This window comes from Epinephelus lanceolatus, chromosome 19, assembly GCF_041903045.1.
Source record: "Epinephelus lanceolatus isolate andai-2023 chromosome 19, ASM4190304v1, whole genome shotgun sequence".
NCBI lineage: Eukaryota > Metazoa > Chordata > Actinopteri > Perciformes > Serranidae > Epinephelus > Epinephelus lanceolatus.
In genome coordinates, this window is record NC_135752.1 from 20,715,494 (window position 1) to 20,734,312 (window position 18,819).

At 41.2% G+C, this 18,819-nt stretch overlaps 1 protein-coding gene across 1 annotated transcript; it reads right to left on the minus strand.

The window, feature by feature from the left end:
* Positions 1-826: 826 nt before the first annotated feature.
* ggt5b (gamma-glutamyltransferase 5b) lies at positions 827-11,310 on the minus strand. Its single transcript, XM_033647481.2, has 12 exons — positions 10,961-11,310; positions 9,073-9,200; positions 8,894-8,989; positions 8,161-8,356; positions 6,947-7,107; positions 6,640-6,786; positions 6,358-6,488; positions 4,344-4,531; positions 4,142-4,233; positions 3,914-4,023; positions 3,720-3,830; positions 827-3,459 (listed from the first exon to the last, which is right to left on the minus strand). The coding sequence occupies exons 1-12, from the start codon at positions 11,134-11,136 to the stop codon at positions 3,313-3,315; spliced, it is 1,683 nt and encodes a 560-aa protein (XP_033503372.1). The 5' UTR covers positions 11,137-11,310; the 3' UTR covers positions 827-3,312.
* Positions 11,311-18,819: the final 7,509 nt, after the last annotated feature.

Here is an 18,819-nt window from a genome sequence, read left to right on the forward strand (position 1 = left end):
TTTTCCTTGAAGGCCCAATTAAGGCACAAACTCACTTCCACATAGTTAGAATGAACTTCAGAGTTATGCAACTCAGACAATTTACTCACCCCTTAGGCATTAAAGAAATCTGTATATCAACGTATACGTGGCTTTAATGTGACCAACTGCTTTGCATAGCATTATGACAGTTAAAAAATAATGACAAACACAAACCAACTGAATCTGTAATAAAATCAAATAACTAATTGTTGAGATAATTTGCTTCATCAGGGGACTTTGTGGCTAAAAGTGCGCTAACAGTTGAAGTCACAGAGTCATCGCTAGATTATTTCACTGCTTCTGCTTTGAGTGAAAGACATTTTCTTCATGGTGTAAAATTATGCTTTAAATTGCTGTTATTCGCACAGAGAGGGTCATATCAAGAAGCTATAAAGTCACAACTTATTCAGATTAACTCATTTGTCATACAACAAAGACAGCAGTGCTTCACACAGACTCAAATTTGCATGTTCTCATAACTCACAGCTAGTGCCTCAAAGGAAAACGGAGCAGAATCCACTTAAGAAATCATTACTAATTCATAAGTCTCTCCACTGAAATGTATCTCATTACTGCTTCCTTTGTCTCAGAGCAAAAGTGCTGCTCTGAAACAAGGCAAACAGGAAAACATGAGGCAGATTATTGCTGATCGTACTGTACTAACACCAAAGGATAAATGTTTAAAGATCTGTAGTTTACAGTGAAAAGCATATTGAAGGATTTTGGGTTGAACAAAGAATGAGCTCAAGCAATCTTTTTATGTGTTTGAAAAGTATGTCTGCTGGAGATCAGAGACTCATCAAGCTTTGTTTGGACTCTTATTTTTTATTGTGAAAACACAGATATTCACAGTTAATACTTGTAAAAATGTGTAGTTATTTTACAAAACATTTTGACACATTAAAACACAGAAAATACAAAATGACATGTTGGTGGTGTAAAAATACACTTACTATTTTTTAGAAAATTGTGTTCATTGTGAATCAACTTTTTTTTTCTTTCTACAGTATTTCTTGATCTTCAAACAAAGATCACAACATCCTCAGGGCCTTGAACAGGGTTGTTTCACATACAGCATAATCTTTAAGGTCACAGTAAATGTTCCCTGTTTGGGCCTTTAACTCACATGTCCATCAGGATTTCACTTCAAAAGGGTTACATGGCTCATCTGTAATAAACAGTTTTTATGCAGATTGTCAGTCAGATAATAAAACACTCGGTGATATTAACAAACCTAGCATGACGCAGCGGTTGGTTTTGTTTTGTCGGACTGCAGCAGATTTTCTTTTATGGCTTGCTGCTGCAACCGTACACTTTGGTCAGGAGTGTGTAATCCTACAACACAGGGTGTGTCAGCATGTGTGTGAGGACTGGCTGTATTAAAAAAGGCTTTATATATGAAGCAGTCTGATCAGCTCAAAGGGTGAGTCCAGTTTATTATCACAACTTGGGTCTTATTTTTGTAGTAGCAGTCACCAAGTTTATTACTAAGATCTGGGAATATCACAACATCACTAAAAAGAACACTGACAGGGTAAGAAACCCAAGTAGTCAGTCAATAAAACAGTTTCCATGGTTACTCGAATGTCTTTGTCAAACCTTGGGGGTGAATGCTACCCAAATTTTCTTCATAGTCTATTTATTGGCTTTTCCAGAGATCTCAATTGTCATGACAACAGAGCAGACTCCATTTGGTGATGAAGACTGTGAGATGCAGTTGAAAATTTCAGAAAAACCTAATATGTGGACAGTGAGTTAAGATCATTTTGTTGAACTGCTGTTTAAAATATCAAGAAAGAACTTTTAGGATCATTTCCTGAACTGTGCATTTGGGGGGAAGAAGTCGGTCTCTGATGCTGCATTCCCACTGCATGGAATGGTACAGCATGGCTCTGCTCAACTTGACTTGGTCTGTTTTGGTTTTCCATTGGCAAAAGTTGTGGATAGTACCTGGTCAACGTATCCTCATAGAACAGTTCGTATGACATCCTTCGAATTAGCGCTCCAAAATTAAGTTTTGTCCTTAACATAAAGTTACAGAGGTTTGGTCTGGGGAGGTAAAGTTATTACCTTAAATTACCTTAAAATGACTCAAAGTTCATTCTGAGTTTACATGGGTCCAAAGACACATCTCCTAGGAAAAGTCCTGTGTTTTGTAACCAATCCACCACCCCAACCTGCCTCCTTAGTAGACATTGTTGCTAATGAAACAATTCTGCAAGTATTGCATTGATGATGATGTCACGACAGTTTCATCAATGTTCCTATGCTGATCAGATGAGAGTCCTGCCTGCACTGAGGGGTACTATCTGCAGTGAAAAACGAGAAGGAGAATAGCGCCTGGTACCAAAAGTGGGTTGAGTCAAGACAAGCCGAGTTGAGCTGAACCATGCAGTGGAAATTAAGCATAACAGTCTCTGACAGTTGAGAGCGACTTCTTGGTTCAACGATGATCCAAAGCACTTGCTGTGGTTGTGCATGCACACAGTTTTTTCTGTGCAAAGAGGAATTACTATCAACCTTTCTGGTGCAAAAGTGAAAATAGTAGACATTAAAAAAAGAAAAAAGTCAAAATACCACAAAGAATTTGCAAAATTTGTGCAACTTTGGACGACAAGAGGTTTAGATAATCTGATCATCTGACCACTTGTGTTTCTCACTCCATCTGACCTCTTTAGAGCCATGTTGCACATTTCAAAAATCTGTGCAATTACAATGGTGAGTTCAATGCTGTCTGACCGATGTGTACAAAAAGAAGACCAAGGTTATAATAAACTGGAATTATCCCATAAAGGTCCAGTGTGCACGATTTAGTGGCATTTAGCTGTGAGGTTGCAGAACTTCAACTTCTCCTATGTGCCAAGCATGTAGGTAAACTACAGTGGGTGTGGCAAAAACGTAAAATTGCGTATAGCCCTATCTAGAGCCAGTGCTTGGTTTGTCCGTTATGGGCTACTGTAGCACAATATGGTAGACTCTGTGGAAGAGGACCCGCTCCATATGTAGATTTAAACAGATCATTCTAAGGTAACAAACTCACAACAGTTCTTATTTTCATTATCAACTAATGGAAACATTATGAATAACACCTATCATTCTTGCAAATAGATGCCCCCCACACTGGACCTTTGAGTCAAGCAGTTTGTTGATTGATTGTGTTTCTCATCTGAAAAGAGCCCAAGCACCTCACATTTTGTTGCTGGTGTATTCACTGTTCTTAAGGCTGAAGGTTCAGTCAGTCATTTGGGCAGATTTTATTGGGAAGGTGGTGTTTCCTTCTGGTCTGTGAGGTCAGTATCCAGCTGACACTCCATTCTTCCTTCTGTCCGATACAGCCACAATGCATCCATTCTCCTTTTCCACAGCGTTGACTACATTGAAGAAGTATTTCCATTCCACAAGTTTGTGTCCAAGAGCTTTGAGGCCATCTTTCACTGACTGAAGGCACAAAACACACACACACACACACACACACACACACACACACACACACAAATTAATACCACTTATCCTTCCCACTTCAGATTTCAAAACTGATTACAGGTAAACTGAAGCGGACATTGTAGGATTACGTCCTGGTAATTTCCATCAGAACCCATTAAAATTAATAGAAATGTTATTCATTAGATAGGCGGTCACAGTCTAGTGAATTCAAATGTTATTAATGGACACTGAGGATGAGAACATGAGTGTCTCACCTTGTCAAAATGATCCTCAAATTTCACATTGTTGTTGGAGTCAACAAACACTATAGGTGCAGCAATGGCTTCTGTCAGATTCATCCCAAGCCACAGGCGATTAATTATAGACTGCAAGAAGGAAATAGAATCATGTAAGCAAACAAATGAGGACGCAGATTAACAAGTATGCAAACAGAGTTCAATCGAGCTACCAAGGCCACTGCTGAGGTGATCATGCTTCCTCCCGATCCACCAATCACAAGTAGTCCTCCAGACTTTGACTCCAATATTACTGGGGTCATTGAGGACGGAGGCCGTTCACCTGTGACACCGATTACACTCCATATCAGACAGAAAAGAGACTTCAATGGCTACATTAAGTAATGTCTTTAATTTTATTGTCTGAGGTTAAAAGTCCATGTTTGTGTCTGCGACTCTACCTGGCCTCACTGTGTCTGCTCTGTCACAGAAGTCAGACAGCTCATTGTTGAGGATGATGCCTGTTTTGGGAGAGTAAATGCCTCCTCCAAATCTATAAAACAAAACAAAGAGGACTGAGCTGGTAAGTATTACATCACAGTAGATTTGATGTCATTCAAAGTAGATGCAGAACTCTTTCACTTCAAGAGGCTTCCTGCTCACAAATGGTTTATGGTGCTGGTGGCAGAGACAGCCAGTCCATCTTCATCCAGGACAGACACGTGTGTCGTCCCAACGTGATCAGGGGGGGGCTTGGTATTGCTGTAGTAGGAGTTGTCATGGGTGCGGTTCAAAAAAATCATGCCCCTGATGTGATCAGTGAAGACAGGATCAATCAAATGATCTGCACTCTGAAAGAGAAAAAATCATGATGAGGAACAGGATATAACAGACGCTTTTACAGCCAAATATAAGCACACATGTTGGCAATAAAAGTGTCAATATGGTCTAGCCATATAAAACTATTGCCAGCATTAAAATGTCTGGTTGTTTGATGTTTAGATGTCAGACTCAATAATCCATCACCGGACTCAAATTCTACACAATTCCAACAGGATCATGTCTGTTTGCGAGCAACATGTTTCAGTGTAATGAGTGTGTTAAGTGGAGACTCAGCTGAATGTGTCATGGTTGCTCATAGTGATGGCAGCTGTTGAAAACATGAACAGAGCATGTAGGTGTCCTCGTAAAAGCCTTCAATTTTACCTTCATTTTAAGGTAATTAATTTTTTATTTGTTTATTATCTTCGCCAACCATTTAAGTATTTTACGACAAGCAACCATGGATGCATTTGGCCGAAAGTCACCAGTTAACATGGTCTGGCTATGGCTGCAAGCTATTAAACATGTTGACTGCCACTGAACTGAGGACATGATCAAAACTACGTGTTACAGTAAAACTGAAGCAAAATTCATGTTTGCACAACAGCTATATCATTGAGCTCTGAACTATGCTAGCTAGAAAGCGAACAATAGAAAACAATACAACCCTATACGATACCCAATTGGGACGTAACATCACTTTTCTGGTTTGTTTATAATCCAAGCTTCAAACATAGTGGACTTGTTTCCTTGTCTTTGGCGCAGGAGGGTTTCAAGAAAACCCTGAGTCTATGTCATGGTATTAAACGTTCTACACATGGCCACAGATGATGTAGTTGTGAGCATCTAGCGACTTGTATGCCTTTAATTTGTCATTGGTGTACATGCTAACATTAGGTTTCTCCACCAATTACTCCTGAATACTGGGCCACTTGCTGTCTTCTCCCTTCTCACTAACAGCACATACACCGATCACCCAAAACATTACAACCACTGGTGGGTGAAGTGAATAACATTGATCATCTTGTTACAGTGCAATATTCCATTGGGAAACCTTGGGTCCTGGCATTCATGTAAATGCTACCTGATGCACTCCACCCACCTGAACACCATTGCAGACCAAGTAAACCCCCTTATGGCAATGGCCATGACCTGGCCTCCAAATACCTCAGATCCCAATCTGATCCAACATTTGAGGGATGTGCTGGTACCCCCGATCCACGGTGGGTCGTCCTTGGAACGGACTTGGCTTTGACCTGTCAAGGCATGAACACAGGACCTCTGGGGGTGTCCTATAGTGTCTGGCACCAACACGTTGGCTTCAGATCTTTTGGGTCCTGTGGGTTGTGAGGTGGAGTAACAGCACGTCCCACAGATGTTTGATCAGACTGGGATTTGAGGACTTTGGAGGCCAGGTCAATGCCATGAATGTCAGAATCCAAATTTTCCCAACAGAACAGTACATTGTAACAAGACGACCAATGTTGTTAATGTCACCTGTCAGTGGTTTTAATGTTTTAGCTGATTGGTGTATGATGTGGAAGTTGGTCATTATTTGGCAAAGTCAAGTTGATTAGATAGCAATCACAATCTTGGTGGTTAATGCCCTTGTGTAATGCCACATAAACCAAAACAATGAGCTGCAAGTTGCTAAAACGCTGCATAGAGCTGGAGGAACTGCAGGATCGAGTGATAATTCTCTGCAAGTGAACATCTCATCGCTAATTAAGTTAATATGATTAGTGCAGCTTTAACAGTTGTTAGAAAGTGATTTTTGGCACTTTTAACTTGTTTTTCTTTAAAATCTTTTGTCCTAAGAATAATGGAAAAAACAATAACTATCTCAGACTCCAACCTCTGTGTTATTAAATACAGGATCACGAACACTTCGCTTTTGTCCATTAGCGAATTTAACTGCCTCTATGTAACGATGGTACAGCTGAATCTTCTGGTCACCATCCAGAGAGTTTGGACTCAAGGGGAACCCTGTGGAAAAAGGAGAACAACAATTAACTTTAAAACTATTTTCTCTGCTATCTTTTCATAAGAGTACAAGTCAAAGATTTTAGAATTGAATGAAATTGCTACGACAGGTCAGTTTAAGGAATCACAGGAGTTATCACACGGTACATGAAACCTTTCATCAATCCGAGAATGAAGGCGAGCAAGGGGCCCCCTGATGGTGGTTGAGGGATGTGCATCTGAGCGCTTCCCACTCGGACTGTCAATGCATTCTCCAGCCGTACCTGGAAGGACTTCAGGTCCTCCATTGTTAGAGTCCCGTCTAAGAAAAACATGAGAGATTTACAAACAACTTGTTCATCTTAAATTCTCTTTACTTTTCTACTTTTTTTTTCTTAACATCACAAACAAGTGCATTCTTTTTTCTGTCTGTTCAAGTATACACCTGCAGCTTGCCAAACTAGTGCTTAAATGACACCAACCTGCAGCTTGTATGTCTTGGATTAAGTCATGTCCTATCTTGCCAGTGTAGAAGGCATCTGCCCCTTGCTTTGCAATTGTTTCCATGGTTTCTGCAAGTTTAGGAAACTTCATGGTGTCTCCTGTGCGCAGGATGGTTTTGTTCTTGTGGCAGAAAACTTCACTGGAGACAAGCATCCATGTAACAGAACATATGAGAACATGTTATACAATAATATCATGCTTCCTGTTTTATTTTGTAGATTCTCTCCTCATGTGTCGTGTCTGGTTTTACTTCCTGTCTTTGTGCGTTTTAATGCATATTTTCTGTCACACCAGTCTCATTAGTCCTTCCCTGTTCCCAGAGTCTTCCCTTCACACCTGTTCTGTATTAGTCTTGTCTGCTCCACCTTTGCTGTTAGCCAATCTCCATTTCCCTCCCTTTGCCCATGTCCTCCCGCTCCAGCTGTGTCTCGACCTTGTGATTAGTTTTCTGTGTATATCTACCTGTGTGTTTCCCTTTGTCAGTTCGCCTGGGTGCATTCTGTGGTTGTTCTTGCATTCATCCCTGTGTTGTTCTTGTGCTCATTTCTGTTCATCTTGGTTTTCCTTTTCAGCTTGTTTTTTGTTCTGTTTGGACTTTTAGTTGCCTGCCTATTCTGGATGTTTTCAATTGGCTACATTAAAGCTCGCTTTTTGTTAAGGACTCAAATGGTCTGTTGGTCTGCATTTGGGTCCTACCTTTGAGCTGACAGAGGCAGACAAGAAGCAAGCACACTCGCAACATTTCACAACAACAAATCTGAGAGAAGGTGACCACTGCTTTTATGTCTGGGTCAGAAAACCCTGCTCCTGAAATGTTACGTTGGGAACTAATTGTGTGCCCCCTTCTGTTATAAGAATAAAACACTAATCACTAATCCCAGAAAGTGTTCGAATGAGCGTGTCAACTGTGTGAAACTATTACGTAACATGAATTTCTTAAAGTTAAATACACAGTCAATTGTTAACCCAGGTGTTAATGTAAAACTAGCATTAAATGAGTTAAAGCAGAGTTTATAGGAGAGGCCTTTGCTCCAGGATTTCTGCAGTGACAAGGCTTCAGTGCCCTAAGTCATTTATTAATAGTGTTCCTGCAAAGCAGATATTCTCAAAGTAACATTTATGTTAACAATTATATTTTTTGGAGACCTTCAAAAGCTCTCAGTCACTATAAGCAGTAGGTGAGGTGCCGTACCAGAGAGATGAACTTTCCACGTGATTTTTCACTAATCTGTCCTCCAGAAGTCGTCCAAGATACGCTGGCACAGGGATGCCGTCCCTGGCCAGTTTAATTGTTGGCTCAAACAGCTTGGCCCAAGACAGCTTCCCATACTGTTTGTGAACTGCCTCATAACCACGCAGCTCTCCGGGAACGCCGATCCACTGGCTGCCTACAGTGAACAGGTGGGAAACAGTGCAGCTGCATTAAACAAATGATGGAAACCAATGATCAAAACTTCAGGTGGACTTACTGTATGTGGGAAAGAAGGAGGAGCAATACAATGTTTTTGACTCCTGATGATATTGTTTGTTAAGATCAACAAATGTGGTTACATTCATAAAATTTGAGCAATTTAAGCCCTACTGAGTCTTCTTCTGTGATAGGTGGTGATTTCAAGCAAATTTAAAGGTTCCGTTTTTAGGATTTAAGGGGATATATTGTCAGAAAAAGAATAATAATAATCACCATCAGTCATCACCTTTGTTACCTTAGAATGAGCTGTTAAAATAGGCAGCAGGTTCTCGTCTACTGAGACTGACATTGTTTCTACAGTAGCCTAGAAAAAAGGTTGTAAATTTACTAATTTCTTAAGAGAAAAATGGTGTTGAAAATGATCCATGAGTTACTGAGATGACACCACAAGAGGAAGTGTGGGTAGGAAATGTTTATAATAAGCTACTTTACACCGATAGACTGTTCGGCCTACCTGTGATCACTCCGAATGATTTGGGACAGTCATTTAACAGGTTAGTTTTGTAAGACTGCGGGACGGTCTCTCTGAAGTTGTAGACTTTAACATTGCCTGAGAAGAGACCAGCAATTCAGAATGATCAGCCTAATCAGTCATTATCAATTGTGGTTGCACAAATCAATGAGAAGACCCACCTTTTTTATTTCTTATGGTGAAGAAAGATCCCCCTCCAATCCCCATGCTCTGAGGGTTGACCACAGATGTGCACAGAAGAGCTGCAATGGCGCCATCTACTGCCGAGCCTCCCTGCTGGAGGATGTTCCTGGAAAACATGTTCCCAGTCATTCACACTGAATTTATGGGAAATGTATGAACCCACAGTCACTCACTCCCTGGCAAGATATCTGCCCACCCACAGACACACATGGACACATTCTCTGATAGTTGCACACATCACTGCAGACCTGGGGGTTCAGTGTTTCAGGGTATCAAAGTATAGGAGTGCTGCCAAAAGGCAAGTTTAAACCATGTGCTAATGCTTGAGGTAGATTTCAGGCAGCATACCAAGAAGGCACTGGCCATGGTGTTGCTTTGAAACTTAACTCTACTAAACTGTCTGTCTTAACAAATAAAATTCATTTGTTATAATAAGGCTCACACAGCTTAATTAAACTGCACAACAGAGCATGTAAGCTAAAATCTGAACCAACTCCCAGAGCTCTGAATGGGTCCTTTCACTCAGAGGCTGGCATGGCATCAGATGTGCTCACTGAGCGACAAGAGAAGGGGGTGTCAGGAATGCTTTGGCTCTGTTAACGTCAAGTGAACTCAGGCCTTAAAGGTTGCAGGGTCTAACAAAGGAAAAAAATCCCAGGAGGTCAAATGACAGACTAAAATCTAACGAAGAATCTCACTAAAAGAGTCCTATGTGAACATGAATGTTTGACACTGGTTTATGTCTTTACATCGTAAACTGAACTTTTCATGAGATATTGTCTGCAGAAGGACAAAAGCAAATGTAGGTTGTATATTTGTATTTACTGTGTTTTCATTAGTTTCTATCCATACCTGAAACAGTAGGGTAAAAAGTTAGTTTGGAAAAATTGGAGATAAGAGAGTCTTTCCTGCTTTTTTTACTGCAACTGCTGCACAACAATTTCCCTCAGATTAAATTATCTTATCTTATCTTATCTATTTTTTTCCTTTTCTGCAGACTAGGACTAGGAACTATAGCTTTCAAAACTTTAAAGCACATGTTGCGCAGATGATATAGTTCAAGAGAAAAAAGGAGTGACAGGGTGTTGTTAAAAGTTTCTTTCATCAAATGAACGTGTTTCCTCAGTACATCACTCATTGAGCTCATATTCATTGTCTCTGCTGTGAAGTGGGAAATGAACATGTGGACAGAAAAAAGCTCTGCAACTGAACACAAAAGCAGGAAGAGCTTCATGCACATTCCAGTGATGCAAAAAAAAAAAAAAAACCCTCACCTTTATTCTATATTTGGAGTTACTATGATGATAGATTGATAAAGTCCATACTGTGGCTCACCACTGAACAAATGACTGCATCAATGAGTAGATTAAAAACAAAGTAAATCTGTGCCATCCATATTAGATAGATTAGGATCAGCATGCGGTTTGGAAACCTGTTTTTTCTGTTACTGTCACATCCAGCAGGCTAGTTTCAACGTCTATCAACAAGAGGTGAGGAGAATCAGGGCCTGTCTGCACACAGTTCTGCAGGCATTATCTCTATTCTTCAAACAGAGCCTATCAAATCTCTTAAACTGCTTATCCCATTGCTCAGTTCAGCTTTTTATCTCACCCACAGGAGCAGAGGGAGAGTGCAGCCTGGCAATACGCAGAGTTATGAGTAACTAAAGCCATTTTTGTGAATAAAATAAAGTGATGGGCATGCTGTACACTGTATCTAACACAACCTTATTTAACTCACAAATTCCCCCAACAAAGAAAAAACAGCATTCACACTTCAGTTTAGAGGTTTGTAGATACAGTGCACGGAGCCAACTTCAGCTCTGATTTCTTAGAACTCAACACAACTTTGCAGAAGGTGACTTACCTGCCAATCTCGGAGCAAAGTCGCGAGTCCGCAGCCACAGCCGCGTGCGTAAAGCTCCCGCTGGGACACTCTCTGCCCACAAGTGAGACGATGCAAAGACAGATGAGGGCAACCGCGCAAATCACACCAGCCAAGATGAAGCAGCACAACATCCACGGCTTGTATTTCTTAGCCATTGCAGCGCCTGTCCAGGAATCTTTGCGTCAAAGGGAAACTGTTGCTGCTGCCGCTCAGTGCGCACACATATGAACCCTGCCTAATCCTGAACGTGGGTTTACCCCTCCCCTCCATCAACTGTCTGCTGTGCTGAAGTGAAACCGAGGAGCAATGGGACGGAGTTACTGGACAGCATCACTACGAAAATGACTACAGCGTGTAAATCTGTATTTATCATCCCACTCTCACCCCACAAACCCTGTGGGAATAACTATGACCTCACGGTTATTTCCAGATGTTGGTGTTTTTTTTTTTTGGAAGTTTAACTGATGTCTGAATTGCTGTAAATGAGTTCATTGTTTTATCAGTTCCAGGCAACTTGGCACAGTTTTCCCCCTTTTGTCTTTTTTTTTTTTTTTTTTTTTAGCTCCCGCAGCTCCACTTCTCACTAACCAACAGTATTGGGAAACACACACAGCTACTGGATCAAATGTGTAGATTACAGGGGACACAGGGGACACTCCCCCCTCAGTATTTACAACAAAAGCATTCCCCTTCAATTAAAACATGAAAGTAGCTTTATTTGGGCAAAATTAATGACATTTTTATCATAAACTGATGCAGAAAAAGAACAAACTGAGGCATAGAAATACACAAGAATGCAGAAAATTAAGTGTATGATGCTCAAAATTTTATAGTGAAGGACCCCCAACTTCCTGTTTAATATGTGTCCTTGCCACTGTTGAAAAGAAATCTACACCCCTGCCCTGACTGAGGGGTGAATGAATGATCTTTAGTGTCATTATACTCAGCTATTTCATAAGGCTTCTCCCTGTGCTGTAAAAATTAAGCAAATAGATAAAAGAAGTGATTGCAGCATAATGTTCTGAAGACTTATGCAAGTAATACTACTACCACTACTACCAATAATAATATATTTAGTTTATAGATCACACTTTAAAATTAAATTAAATTTACACATTTACAAGGTTACAAATTTGCAGGGATGAAAGTTATAAATAATAAATAAATGTTAAATCTTTGTTTCTAATGTTTTTTGCGTGTGTGTTTGTTTCACAGTCCTTGATGTCGGTGTGTGTGTGCGCTCACAGTTCCTGTCATCTTTTCTGTTGTTGGGCAGGGAGGTTTGAGAAGGAGGCCAAAGCTCTCAAGTTTAAGTTACTTTATTTCTACCAGTAGGTAGATTTTTAGGGAAGGAAGCTGTGTGGTATCTTATTGTTCTAAACTATTTGCTGGAAGGCAGCTGTTCAAACAGGAAGTTCTTAGTGTGTGGTGCCTCTGATCGACTGGCACAGATAATATCCGGGTTTGGGAGCTCAATCCAGACAATGTGCTGGGCCACCTTCGCCACACAATGTAGATCCTTTCGCTTACTAACAGTGGCACGGTTAATCAGGATGCTCCTGTAAAGATTTCATAGCAGTTTGTGTGAGAGCTGGGCCTGTTTTAGTTTCCTGAGGAAGAAGAGTCTTTGTTGGGCCTGTTATGACCAGGTGCGAGGTGATGGAGGTCCATGTCAGGTGTTTTGACACTCTAAGGGACTTGAAGTTTTTCATATTTTCCACTGCTTCTCCATGTATGAGTAGGGAGAGATGGACTTTCTCCTTGGTTCTCTAGAAGTCAGTAACCATTCTCCTTAGAGCCCTCACACTCCAAGTGTGTGTGTCCCACACCATTGGCACTAGTCGACCCTTGTTGGCCCTTGTCTGCCCTTGTTGTCCATTGTTTGGGTTTTTTTTGCTGATTTATTGTGTTGAACTGGCATTTGAGCCATTGTAATCACTGTGATTGTAACTTTAGCTCTGTGCAGCTGAAGAAAAATGGAAGTTATGAAAGAAACAAAGGGCTAAAGTCAAAAGAGTATGAAATCAAAAAAGGTGTTATATTATGTAAGATTTTTTTTTTCTACTACTGGCGACTGAAGGGCTACCAAGCAGAATAAGATTTCTGTGTGTTTTTGATGTTGCAGCACATATTGACAATCCCAAAAGTCTCCAGATGACCAGGCTACCCTTAAGCTGTGTAGAGTGGCACAAGCCCAGACTGGGAACATGAGCACAATAAAGCTGCCAGCACCTCAGACACTCTATCTCCAACTTGACTCATTTTAACTTCAGGTGAAAGCTGATTCAGTAAAGTTAACACTGAAACCACAAAGCTCCACCCAAACTCTGGATTTCAGCCCTGCAGGTGACTGCAGCAGAGGGCAACAAGACTGAACATGTGAGCTGGTACATTGCCAAATCTTCCAGCCAGCATGGAGGAGAGCCAATCTGATAATTCATGAGCTAATTGCACATGATCACACATGGTTAGCCTGTGGGGAGGAATAGTAAATACCAGGTTATATATGAATGATCTGGTACAGTATAGGTGCTGCTATATCTCAATTTGCCTCCATGTGTCAGTGTTTGTGCTGGAAGTCTCTTTATGTAATGTAAAAGTGTGTCAGGTTAAAAGGACACTTCAGCTGTCAGATCCCTGCTCCTTTTGAAAGCCTGCATAAATTCCTAAACCCATTCCATCTGGATGTACTGGCCAGATGCACCAATATAATCTTCACCTTCCTGGACCTAAAGGGAGAAACAAAGCACAAGCAGCAGGCCAGGCAAGACACAAACTAACAAGCCATGGCAGATCCAGACAGCCTCAGCATGCACCTGTGCCTGACTGTCCCCAGTGGTCCAGTGTGGCGTTCGCTGACCGAGGTGCTGAATGTGCTCTGGCAAAGGTGGCACTGACTGTCGCTGTCCGTGGTGCTGACCCTCAGCTGGGGCAAAGCCCTCGGGAACTGTAAGGGTCTAGTGCCATGAGAGACAGCTGTTTTTCCACTGCTATTTATAGTAATGTCGAACTGAATCTTAGTTGACAGTAAATTGTTTCTATTAACTAATATTTAAAGCAACACTAATCTTGCCTTTACCTCAGCAGGATTTTTTAAAGTTGGTTTTCCACTAATAAATAGTTTAATTTTAGGAGATTTTCCTTATGTTAATCCCTATCTATAGGCAGTTTACACAGGGACATATGTATAGTGAGTGGCCAGACACATGACTATATACAGTGTGTTTTAAATGTACTGTATATGAACTGTATAAGATGTCATTTCAATGCTGAGGGAGAGCACATTGATATGATTTACATACATCCTGTCCAGTGCTGCCTATGGCCACATAAACCTTCAACACAAGGGGGAGATGGTGTGTATATTTCCAGTAGGAAACCTCTTGGCTCCTGTGATGATCACCAGTAAAACATCATCATCACTCTATAGGTTTGGTGTCTTGTTTGGTACCTTAAATTTCTACCTCATTCAGACAGGAGCTGTTTGATGAAAAGGGATTTTGGAGCCCCTTATAACTTCTTCAATGGAGGAGTTTAATGTGCAAAAGGCTGGAGAGGATGGTGTCAGAGTCTAGGGATGTGGCAGTACAGCACCAACAGTCTCAGCGGAGAGGAGAGGCAGATTTACAGGCTCAGGATGCATTTACACATGGGGATATTTTAAGGCAGGTGCAGTATTGGTATGGGGGGTTTGGGCTGAGCATAACACAGCCTGTATGGAGCAAAGCAACAGCAGCTGGCAGCAGGAACCTGGTTGTAGAGAAAATTTAGAGGCAAGAAGAGGATCTTGGATGTGCAAAAGCAGTCTCTCAGGCTAAACAGGGCCAGGTGATGAGTTGAGAAAGTGTAGACAAGGGTGTAAAAGAAGTGTGTGCAAAAATTGACACAAGATAGGATTTCGTTTGTTTGCGACAGTAAACAAGTCAGTGGGCAAGTAATTTTGAACAGGCATGAAATAGGGCAGCTAAAGATAGGGAGGCACTGGAAAATGTGAGAGGATAATAGCTCATAGTCCCTCAGGAGACTGCTGCCACTAATCTAAAACCAGATCTTGTGTTGTGGTCAGTGTTGTATATTTTATGACAGTATTATGGGAGGATGCAATAGAAATGACCTGAGGGAAATATACAGAGTCAGGAGTTGGGAGCAGAAGTTTGTACCCTCAGGTCCATCCAGTGGTGGATGGCTGCAGGAGTTTTGCACACATGCCTGCAGGGCTTTTGTTTTTGAGTTGTTTCGTTGGTATTTCATGTTTTAGTACTCTGTGATGAGATTCTGTGCCAGGAAAGGCTCCTCCTGCTGGGATCTACTTGTTGTTTTGGTTTTGCTGGTTGTGATAATCTATAATTAACCCCACTTGTGGATATTGTTTGCGATGTTGGCAGATTATGCGCTGAAGAAGGGTGTCTGCCCCAAAACATCCATGTGGCAATATTATAAAGTAAATGGGGATGCTGTCCTAGTGTTTACCTTGGCAGAAATCTGTTCTTTTTAAACCAAAACACAATCATTTCCTTAAATCTAACCGAGTAAAGGCTTTCTGGCAGAAAGCTCTGAAGGTAACAGCAGGTTTTGTTAGCAGATCAGTATTTTCCCTGCTAACTGAGCTGGGTGTGAGAGGGCAGAGCCAAAAGCAGGCACTAAACAACATGGCTGACACTGCTACCATTTCCAGTGCTGTGGAATAGAAGAAAGGTGAGTGACTGGAACAAAGATAGATGAGTTCAGGACTTATAACATCAACATGTGATGCAATAATAGACAGAAGTGTACAGTGTGGTGCTTGTTAAGATGAAGTAGGTGAAGGGTCTTCCCCCAGCATGTGTGGTGGATTGAGCAACATGCTGCTGAGGGTTAGGTGGCTGCAGGCCTGACAGGCTTTTGGATCAACTTGTTGCTGCATGTCGTTGGTTAATGGTGTGAGACAGAAGTGCATGCTTTGTTGATTGCTGAGGTGAGACTAGCTGTTTTATGGTGACATGGGCAGCGTGCTCATTAACATGATATATTGGGCCTCATTCACAGTGTGTATACACAAACCTGTGCTTAAACTGTGCTTACAAATGTTTTATGCACAAGTCTGGGATTCATTAATATTTTCTCATGTGAATTTGTTCATCCTCCGTAAGCAAATTTAGAACTGCCTTAAGACTGCAGCTGATCGGAAGATTGGTGGTTTGATCCCCGGCTCCTCCAGTCCACACGTCGAGGTATCCTTGGGCAAGACACTGACCCCCAAATTGCTCCTGATGGCTGTTCCATCAGTGTGTGAGAGTATGTGAATGGTTATTGAGTATCTTGTATGGTAGTCTCAGACATCAGTGTGTTAATGTGTGTGTGAATGGATGAATGTGACATAGTGTAAAAGTGCTTTGAGTGGTCAGATGACTAGAAAGGCCCAGCTGTATTAGAAAATGTAAACACACCTTTTCACTAAATGTATATTTAGTAAAAATGCATTGAGGCTTTACTAGACAAGATTTAAAACCATTAATTTACAAATGTAAGTGAAATATTTAGTCTAAACACAATATAACATCCATAGATATCCACAAGCTGTCAATTCAATCAATCAATCAATTTTATTTATAAAGCCCAATATCACAAATCACAATTTGCCTCACAGGGATTTACAGCATACAACATCCCTCTGTCCTTTGGACCCTCACAGCGGATAAGGAAAAACTCCCCAAAAAAACCCCTTTAACGGGGAAAAAAACGGTAGAAACCTCAGGAAGAGCAACTGAGGAGGGATCCCTCTTCCAGGACGGACAGACGTGCAATAGATGTCGTACAGAACAGATCAGCATAATAAATTAACAGTAAAACAGTAATCCGTATGACACAAGGAGACAGAAAGAGAGACAGAGAGAGAGAGAGAGAGAGAGAGATGCAGGACAGACGGTAATGACAGTAGCTTACAACAACATTAGTGAAAGTAATAATATTATCGTTATAGTTCTGGCTACTGTGGTACAGTATGTTGAAAGTATATATTAGTATCTGGCAGTATACATGTGTGATAATAATCATGTGTATAATAACAGTAGAAGTATGACTAATGACTAATGATGGCAGCAGCAGCAGCAGGAGGCATCTGGCAGGACCACGGCAGCAGCACAACCACACACGTCACGCTGTCCAGGTATCGCTGCGATATGAGTTAACCTGAGAGACAGTGGAGCACAAAGGCTCCGGAGAAGAAGCCAAGTTAGTGACATCCAGAATGGCCGAGTTAGCAAGATGCAGTAATAGGATACGAGAGAGAGAAAGAGAGAAGGAGAAAAGGTGCCCGGTGTATTATGGGGGTCCTCCGGCAGACTAGGCCTAAGTCAGCCTAACTAGGGGCTGGTACAGGGCAAGCCTGAGCCAGCCCTAACTATAAGCTTTATCAAAGAGGAAAGTCTTAAGTCTAGCCTTAAATGTGGAGATGGTGTCTGCCTCCCGGACCGTAACAGGAAGATGATTCCACAGGAGAGGAGCCTGATAGCTGAAGGCTCTGGCTCCTGATCTACTTTTGGAGACTTTAGGGACCACGAGTAACCCTGCGTTCTCAGAGCGCAGTGTTCTGGTGGGATAATAATGCACTATGAGCTCTCTAAGATATGACGGAGCTTGACCATTTACAGCTTTATAAGTTAACAGTAGGATTTTAAATTCAATTCTGGATTTTACAGGGAGCCAGTGCAGAGAAACTAAAACAGGAGAAATATGATCTTGTTTCTTAGTTCCTGTTAGTACACGTGCTGCTGCATTCTGAATTAGCTGGAGAGTTTTTAAGGACTTACTAGAGCTACCTGATAATAGAGAGTTACAGTAATCCAGCCTTGAGGTAACAAAAGCGTGGACCAACTTTTCTGCATCTTTTCAGGTCAGGGTCGTTGTATTGTTTCAAACATTCATATTTCTCCATATATTATCCATAATATCTTCAGTTTGCATATAAATATTGCCGACTCCTCTCTGTAAAAGTGGTGGCTGAATCCTGACCTTTTGATTGACACTTCTTTTGAGCCAATAAGAGCTTCCATACTGAAAGTCTATACTTCAATAGGCAACAAGGGCCTGCGTTGATGGAAGTGCCTCCCCTACTTCCTTTGGCCTCAGAGCTCATCAGTGGCCAGCAATTGGCCCGATGGCTTATGTAGTGAGGGACACTCCTCACCTCCATGGGAGTTTTTAACTCTTTCTTGGCATTATAGACTGTCATACACACACAGAAATGATAAACACATGGCTCCTTTGTTGTGTTAAGGGGGGAAAACAGTCTTTCCTATCACTTAAGGTTTTCTAGAAATGTTTTCATACACAGAAAGCTTCTAAATAGACATTAGACACTGTCTATGTTTAATAGTTTTTCACTCATATTCACAGATTTAGAGCATTGTTTTACCCTCTTTTTTTAAAAAAAGCACCAAGATGAAACCTTAGAAAAATGTGTAAAATGTTTATTTTCTGTCATGTAGGTGTCTACTTTGAATTGAGACCATGCATCTTTTTTCAAGATTTCAGTTTACTGTGGGTATGGCTTGGATGGACATTTAAGGTGAGTTTAGGTGAATTTTACAGGGAGGATGAGAGGGTGCCCACCTGCCGACCCTGTAGACTTGCCTGCACTCTTACACTTACACACAGCTTAATTTTGATACCATGTTCTGTTATTTGCCAAGGTAGGTTGTGGGACATAATTCAATACTGGGCTTACATAGCTCACCTGAGTTTTGGCGCATTTTACTATGCATTGATAACTGACAGAGATAATATTAATGAAAGCATTTAGACAAAAATACTCATATCTCTTTGGGTCAAGTGCATGAATCAGATTCAGATTCAGATTC

Excerpts from the sequence above, each read along its gene's own strand:
- ggt5b (XM_033647481.2), bottom strand. The coding sequence starts at position 11,136 with ATGGCTAAGAAATACAAGCCGTGGATGTTGTGCTGCTTCATCTTGGCT. Across the intron at positions 7,108-8,160 it reads GTGGAAAGTTCATCTCTCTG|TGAAGTTTTCTGCCACAAGA; the intron begins GTACGGCACCTC and ends GCTTGTCTCCAG. Across the intron at positions 6,489-6,639 it reads CATTCTCGGATTGATGAAAG|GGTTCCCCTTGAGTCCAAAC; the intron begins GTTTCATGTACC and ends CTTTTTCCACAG.